The sequence below is a fragment of the Macrotis lagotis genome, chromosome X (assembly GCF_037893015.1).
Source record: "Macrotis lagotis isolate mMagLag1 chromosome X, bilby.v1.9.chrom.fasta, whole genome shotgun sequence".
NCBI classification, from domain to species: domain Eukaryota; kingdom Metazoa; phylum Chordata; class Mammalia; order Peramelemorphia; family Peramelidae; genus Macrotis; species Macrotis lagotis.
The window spans coordinates 679,620,535-679,628,808 of record NC_133666.1 but is presented as its reverse complement, the minus strand read 5'-3'; the positions used below and the strand labels follow the sequence as shown (position 1 = coordinate 679,628,808).

Here is an 8,274-nt window from a genome sequence, read left to right as displayed (position 1 = left end):
AATCCAGATGGAGGGTGATTACCTCAAAGGAAAGAATTCTGGACTAGAAGCTGGGAAATCTGGGTTTTATTACTAAACTCTGATTTACTGCTACTACTATTACTACTACCACTATTACTACTAATACTCCTACTACTGCAACTATTGTTACTGCTATTGCTACTACTGGTGCTACTACTAAAACCACAACTGCCATTACTACCACTACTGCTACTGATATAGAAAATTATGAATGTAGCAGAAACCAAATCTGTAATCTTTTAATGCTGTTGAAATCTGGGAATCTTATTAAGGGTATGGAAAGTTCTTTGCTCTGGAGAGGTAAATTGATTCCTATTGTTTCTTTGTTTCACGTAAAATTTCTATCCTGTCTCCTCCTTTCCACCCCCAGTCTTCAACTCTCCACCCATTTTGGCAAAGTAAGGAGGGAGAGATTTCCCCTTTTGGTCTCAGTACCCAGATAAGGGGCAAGGCTTTCAAATCTGAGCTGGCCCTCTGCTTGGAGCCTCTCTCTCTCTCTAGCCCAGTCAGCTCTCTCTGACTGTCTTTCCTTATCTGCCTCTCAAGGTCTTGGTCTCAGTCTACCCATCTACCAAGCAACCACCTAGCCTTTTGTTATTCACTCTGTTGTAAGTGCTTGTAGACACTTCGGGAGGAAAAGCTTCTTTAATCTATTTACTTTGCTATATTTCATAATAAAATCCTGAGCAATTTTTTAACATCCCGGAGAGAGCATGCAAATTCAGTCATCTTTCAGTGGCCCCCAAATTCCTATGCCTATCTGGTTACCCCAAATCCCATCAGTAACACTACTACCACCACCACGACCCCATACCCCCATCACCCCCCCCTCCACCACCACTACCACCACCACCACCACCACTACTACTACTACTACCACTACTGCTACTACTACTACCACTTGATAATCACAGCAAAAGGCAGTAGGCGTTATCATTTTCCTAATTTTACAGTTGAGGAAACTGAGGAAGACTGGGTTACTTGTGTGGAGTCATAGGACTAGTAATACTGCATTTGATCTCAGGTCTTCCTGCCTCTAGGGGTACTCCTAATAGAACGCAATCTCCTTGAGTTTAGGATCCTGTTTATTGTAGCTGAATTCTCAGCTACAATAATAATAGAAACTTAGGGGGTTTTGATTGTTTTTTTCTTTCAACAATAATAGGCAACATTTATTCAACTTTAAAGGGGCTTTTTAAATCGATGTCATCTATTTCATTCTCATAATGCAGTGAGGCAAGGAATCAGCATCTCCATTTTACACATGAGGAAACTGAGGTTTAGAGGCCAAGTGACGTCCCCAGGGTCACACAGCTAGCAGGTGTGACCTTAGTTCTCTCTTCTCTGTCAGAGAGGTTGGATTTCATATAGTTTCTAAGGCCCCTCGGGTGAGTGTGGAAATCGGTCTGTGCCCTGGCCGGCTACAGGGGTTGCGGGGCCCCACTGCCTCGCCAGACACTGCTCCAGCTCCTTTCTCCCTGGGTGGCCTCTCCCCCCCTCTTGTCTTATGTTTTCCCCGGCTTCCTTCAGACCTCGGTTCAAGTCCCAGCTGCCAGGGGAGGCCTTTCCCAGCACCCCGCTGCTAATCACCCTCTGCAATCCTCCCCTCTGGAAAGGCCGTTCCTTTCACGCCGATCTATGTCGTTTGCCCGTTGTCCCCCCCGTCGCAATGGGAGTCCCGCAAGGACGGGGCCCTCCGTGTGGTTTTAGCCCCACTGCCTGGGGACCCACACACAGTAGGCACGTTAGAGCTTCCCGGGACCCGGGGGCCGCCAAGCCGGGGAGTGGGCCCCGAGCGGGCACGCCGGCCGCCTGGCGGGCCCTCCACTTCGTGTCCCGGGCGGGCGCGCCCTGGATGCCAGCCTTCCTCCGGGGGGGCAGAGATCAGGCGGGGCGGGGCCCGGAGCCCGAGAGAGGGGGGGAGCGGGGTGGGCCCCGCCTTGGCCGGGCGGCTCGGCCCCTCTCAGGCCCCGGCCCAGGCTCGGTCGGGCCCCCGGAGCTAGAAGAGGAAGCTGAGCGCCGCAGGGCCGGAGCCTGGGAGCCGCGGGAGGCGGGGGCGCCACGGACCGCCCGGCCCCCGGGGAGCCCCAGGACTCCGCCCCGCGCCCGGCCCCGGCCCGAGCCCCAGAGCGCCGCGAGGCCGCCCGGCGCCGGCAGTGCCCGCCCGCCGCAGCCCCGCTGCCCCGCGATCAAGATGCCCGGGGGCCGGGCGCCCCCGCCTCTCCTCCTGCTCCCCCTCCTGCTGCTCTGCCCGCCGGCCGCCCCGAGCCGCGGCCCGCCAGGTACCCGAGAGTCGGGGAGGGAGGGGGCAAGCGGGCTGGCGCCTCTGCCAGAAGGGCCGGGCCGGGCCGGGCAGGGCAGACCCCCGGCCCCTCGCCCCAGCTTCCTGTCCTCGGGGCGCTGCCAGAGCTGCGGCCGCAGCCCGCCCCTGGGGATCGGGGCCCCGGGCCGGCCGGCCCCCCAGAGAAGGAATTCCGTCCGTCCCCCCCCCCCCCTCCGGCTTTGTTTCCGTCGGTTGTATGGACAGCTTGGGCTGGAAACTTACTGTCCTGGGGGGTGTGTGTGTGTGTGTGTGTGTGTGTGTGTGTGTGTGTGTGTGTGTGTGTGTCTGTGTCTGTGTGTGTGTGTGTTTGTGTCTGTGTGTCTGTGAGATCCTGTGTCTCTGTGTGTTTGTATGTGTGATTGTGTGTGTGCACGTGTGTGTAACTGTGCCTGTGTGTGAATGGCTGTTCTTATGTGTATGGTTGTGCCTGTGCCTGTGTGTCTGTGTGTCTGGTTGTGCCTCTGCTAGTGTGTGACGATGCCCGTGTGTCTCTATGACTGTGTGTATTGACTGTGTCTGTGCATGTGCATGTGACTGTGCCCGAGCGTGTTCGTGAGAAAGAGGGTTTGGGGGTGGCCGTGGGTGTGCCAAGCTGCCTCGGCCAGAACGAGGCCGGGAACGACTTTCCCATGGACTTGATGCGCTTGTCTGTAAATACTTGGAGACTCTCCCTCCCTAGAGGCTGCTAGCCTATGCCCCCCCACCCTTGTCCATGTACTCACATGGACCGGACTCCTCAGGAAGTTTTATTGAATCCCCAGATTCAGATCAGAGCCAGAAACGACTTTGGAGCTCAAGCGGTCCAATTTACAGACAAGGGGACCGAGATCAGAGTGAACAGTCTTGCCCAAGGTCAGGAAGGTAGTCAGCGGGAAAGCCCTTCCCTTTGGCTTCCACATCAGTTTCCTTTCCTTTAATCTGGAAGTTTTAAAATAGAAGATTTTCACTCCTGGAGGTGAGAGTTTTACATCCAATCCCAAACCAAACTCAACTTTTAATAATACAGAAACATAGAGAGGCAATTGGGGGTGGGGGCTGGGGGGAGAGGTTCAGAGGAAAAAATACAGTCTTGCTTTTTTGCTGTCTGCCCTTATTGGTCCCATAATTTAGGAGCAGAAGGACTTGGAAGACATCTAGGTTCAAATGCCACGACTTTTAGCAAGCTGATTATCCCCAGCTGGTCCCAGATTCACATTCTGTAAAATGGGATAACAGTACTCTTGCTAAGCCCCTAAATGCCCTAGAGATGGGTTCTTCTCATAACTCAGGGTTCTCCAGTGCTTCGAGTTTTACAGAATGCTTTTCTAACTGGGCAAATCACTTCTCTCTGAGCCTCAGTTTCCTCAACTGTAAAAAGAAGTTCAATTTAATTCTCCCCAAATTCTCTTCCAGTTCTCAGTCTACAATCTTATTATATTTCTCAGATGCTAATGTCCCCAATTAGAGAGGAAGAAATTGGCCAAGAGGGGAATTGTTTCCAATATAAATTCACAAAGCTATCAAGTGTTGTAGTATATTTGAATCCAGGTCTCTCTGACTCCCTACAACCACCATACCAACTGTCCCTTTAAAAATAATAATGATAATAATAATAATAATAATTTATTCTTTAATTATCTTTAACATGCATTAAACAAAAATGTGAGTTCTGAATTCTCTCTCCCTCCTACCCCTACCCCAACCCACTAAGAAGACAAGGAGTGTGATATCACATAGACATAAAGATGGTGATGACAAGGAAGATAGAGATGCAGAATGAGACCCAGCAAGCCTGGTCTGGCAAGTTGAAAGTGATTCCAAATATTCAGTTCAGTTCAACAGGCATTTATTAAATGCCTATTGTATACCCTGAAGGGTAATCAGGTGGTACAGTGGGTAGAGCACCAGACCTGAATCCAGGAAGACTGAGCTTGCTGAATTCAAATCTTGTCTTGGATACTTCCTAGCTGTGTGACCCTGGACAAGTCACTTCTCCTTGTTTGCCTAGTTTCTTCATTTTTAAAATAAGCTGGAAAAAAGAAATAGCAAGCCACTCCAGTATCTTTGCCAAGAAACCTTCAAGAGAGTTCATAGAGAGTTGGATACAAACTTCCATGAATGGACTCACATGATTGTATATAGTATATAGCTAATAAACAAATACATATGTATGTGTATCTGGTACTTTTAATCCTATAAAGATACATATAAATGCACATACATTTGTAGTCCTTTATAGAATACCGTCTATAATTGCTAGTGTTATCATCATCATCACCATCATCATCATTAGCCTTATTACATCTTGACTCTGATGATTGCCAGTTTCCTGGCTTTGGGTCTCAGTTTCCTCTGTAAAACTGACTCCAAGTTGCTCCTCTTGCCCCTACCTTGGAGTCATTTTGAGGTCAGTGCTCTGAATATGGGAGTGGTGCTATTTGTCCCAGGTCCTGCCTTCTTTTAACCCCTTCTTCCCAGCCTCCTCAGCCAGCAGGATTGGGAGGGGACATGTTTTTCTACCTTGGAAGAATGCATGCTGGGTGGAAGTCCTAATTTTGGAACTCCTTGCTAGAATTGTCAGCCTGGTTTCCCGAAAAGTCATAGGATCAAAAACTGGACAGTACCTTAAAGGCCATCTAGATGAATTTAGTGTAGCTGCTGGCTGCTTGGGTTCTGTTCTGCCTATGAGGAATCCTTATTCAGACTCAGGAAATTATGAGTGGAAATAAAACAAAAATTTATTAAAAAGATTATAAGACATAGGAAGGGCTAGAGAGAGGAGAGAGAGAGAGAGAGAGAGAGAGAGAGAGAGAGAGAGAGAGAGAGAAGCAGTGTTGACTAGGCCATTGTCAGAGAAGACTGAGGCCACCCTGAACCAGGGTCCAACCTAAGTTTTTATGTCTTGCCTCTCCTCCAGAGGGCAAAAGGTGAACTCCCTTCCCTGATACCGGACCCAGAATTAGGTAGAGGGTAAAACCCAAGAGAATCAGGATACAGATTTTATATTAAACAATAAATCAATGGTATTTTAAGAATGGGGAGGGTGTCCACCCCAAATTACAATTGTTTCTGTTACAATCGTAATTCCTACTTCCAAGTCAATTTGTATCTCCACCCAAATTCTTTCTGTTACATTCACAATTTTCTTCATCTTTCCCCTGCATCATTGGATCATAACTCTAAGGCTGTTTCAACCTTAGAGGTCAACTAGTCAACCTCCTTTTTACAGAAGAGGAAACTGAGAGAGGTTAAGTGTTCTTTTAGAAGGTTGAAGATGAGATCATAGATTTAGAGTGAGAAGATACTTGAGAGGCTCTCTTTTTTTTTTCCCAAGGCAATGGGGCTTGCCCAAGGCCACACAGCTAGGTCATTATTAAGTATCTGAGTATCTAAGTATTAAGTATCTGAGGCTGGATTTGAACTCAGGCACTCCTGACTCCAGGGCTGGTGCTCTATCCATGGTGCCCCCTAGCTGCCCCAAAGAGGCCATCTCTCTTAACATCCTCTTTTGACATAAAAGGAAATTGAGACCCAGGGAGATTAATGACTCCCCCAAGGTCGCAATTCATAAGTGACAGAGCAGGGATTTGAACTCAGGTCTTTTGACTCCATATCCAGTAGTTTCCACCACACCATGATCTCTCACCCCCTGGTCACTTCTAAGGATATCTTTCTGCCTTTCACCCCACTTATCCTACCAGTTTAGGGATCACTGTGATTAAACATCTCCATTCACATCTTTGTGTGCCTCTCCTTGGCCCAGAGATTAACCTAGGCTTCTAGAAAACACCATTTTCCAGGAGAATAGCTCCAAGGCTCTAGATATAGGGTTCTTAAGCTTGGGTGTTCTGGATCTTTAGCCAGCAGTCTGCTGAAGCTTATGGAGTCCTTCTCTAAATGTATAAAATAAAATACACAGGATTCCAAAGGATATGCTGCCCAACCTAGCTGCCTTTCAGTGTATACGAGTTACTTTTTTTGTTGAATTTTTTCAATTGATTTTTGAATTTTACAATTTGCTCCCAAATCTTGCTTCCTTCCTCCTACCCCCCACAGAAGGCAGTCTGTTATGTTGTTTCCATGTTATACAGTGATCAAAATTGAATGTGTTGAGAGAGAAATCATATCCTTAAGGAAGAAAAATATATGAGAGATAGCAAAATTACATAAGATAACTTTTTTAAAATTTAAATTAAAGGTAAAGTCTTCGATCATTGTTTAAACTCCACAATTCTTTTTTTTAGAAGGATTTTATTTATTTTGAGTTTTACAATTTCCCCCACCCCAATCTTGTTTCCCTCCCCCCACCCCTGGCCAAGAAGGCAGTCTGTTAGTCTTTACAATGATCCCATGTTATACACTGATCTAAGTTGAATGTGATGAGAGAGAAATCATATCCTCAAGGAAGAAAAATAAAGTATAAGAGATAACAAAATTACATAATAAGATAATGGGTATTTTCTAAGTTGAAGGTAATAGTCCTTGGTCTTTGTTCAAACTCCACAGTCTTTCTCTGGATACAGATGGAATTCTCCATTGCAGAGAGCCCCAAATTGTCTCTGACTGTTGCCCTGGTGGAATGAGCGAGTCCATCAAGGTTGATCATCGCCCCCATGTTGCTGTTAGGGTGTACAGTGTTCATCACTTATACAGAAATATTCATAGCAGCCCTGTTTGTGGTGGCAAAAAATTGGAAATTGAGTGAATGTCCTACAATAGTTACTTAATGCTTACTGAATTGAAATGAATATTCTGAATCACTATTAATCTGCCAACCAGGCTTTATTTAAATACAAACACAATAGTTTATAGACCCCAAGTTAGGGGGGCTAGTCCAACTCTTTCATTTCCAAGTAAAACAACTGAGGCTAGAGAGGTGAATGAAAGAACTTGCCTGTGAGCAGTGTCTTGAACTCTGGGAACCAGGTCTCCGACTTCAAAGTCAAAGCCTTTCTTTTACACTCTATTTGCTCCTTATGGGAAGGTGTCTAGGTGGCTTCAAGACCATCTGGATGAATCATATGAATCATAGCTGTAAAATATTTTTTTTTATTTTTATATGCCCTGCATAATGGGCCTGGCATATATTGATTGCTTAATAAATGCATATTAGATTGGGTTGACATGGCCTGAAAGATCCTATCCTACCAAACAAAGAGTCTTTGAATGTGATTTTCTTTCATCCTGAGGACCATACTAGCTCTGAGTAAAAAGGTTCATTTCCTAGAGACTGACCCTTAGAAGAAAACAAAACAAAACAAAACAAATAAACCAGAAATCAAAAGATTTTTTTTCTTTTTTTTCCCTCAAGATCACTTGCTAATGGATAGAGGAGTTTTCATCTGCTTGGAATTCTCCCAAATTGTCTTCCTGTCCAATTGCTCTTCCTAAAACGTAGTTCTGACCATATCCTTTTCATGCTCAATAAATTCCATTGGCTCCCTATTGCCACTTTATAAGATAAAATACAATCTCTTCTTGTTGGCACTCTTCACAATCTGGTTTTCCAGACTGGTTATTACATCACTCTCCTCCATGTTAATGTCTAGTCCAGTTGACTTCCTCGTCTGCTCATATTCCATCACTCATCTCCATGTCATTGCTTTGACTCTCCCCTCAAGCTTAGATTGCATGGGCTCTTCTCCTGTGCCTCTATTAGAATCTCTCACTCCCTTCAAATCTCAATTCAAGTACCACTTTGTGCATGAAGCTTTTCCCAATGCTTTTCAGCTGCTCATGTTCTCCCTCAATTCCAAAATATGTTGTATTCATATTACTGTGTCCCCTGATGGAATTCAAACTCCTTGAGGACAGGGATTATTTCACTCTTATTTTGGGGGTCTCATCTATAGTCTGATACATGGTTGATTGGTGGTTGTCCTTTATAATTGAAGAGGACCCAATGACATCACTATTTAGGGATCAATATACAGTGTCTCCTACTATGACTT

At 46.0% G+C, this 8,274-nt stretch overlaps 1 protein-coding gene across 1 annotated transcript in view; it reads left to right on the top strand.

Annotated features, from left to right (window-relative positions):
- The first annotated feature begins 2,153 nt into the window (after positions 1 to 2,153).
- VSIG10 (V-set and immunoglobulin domain containing 10) overlaps positions 2,154 to 8,274 on the top strand; it is a 37,216-nt gene continuing 31,095 nt past the window's right edge. The window contains exon 1 of the mRNA XM_074205935.1: positions 2,154 to 2,303. Coding sequence (XP_074062036.1) covers positions 2,216 to 2,303 — 88 coding nt within the window. The 5' untranslated portion in view covers positions 2,154 to 2,215. The remainder of the gene's footprint in view (positions 2,304 to 8,274) is intronic.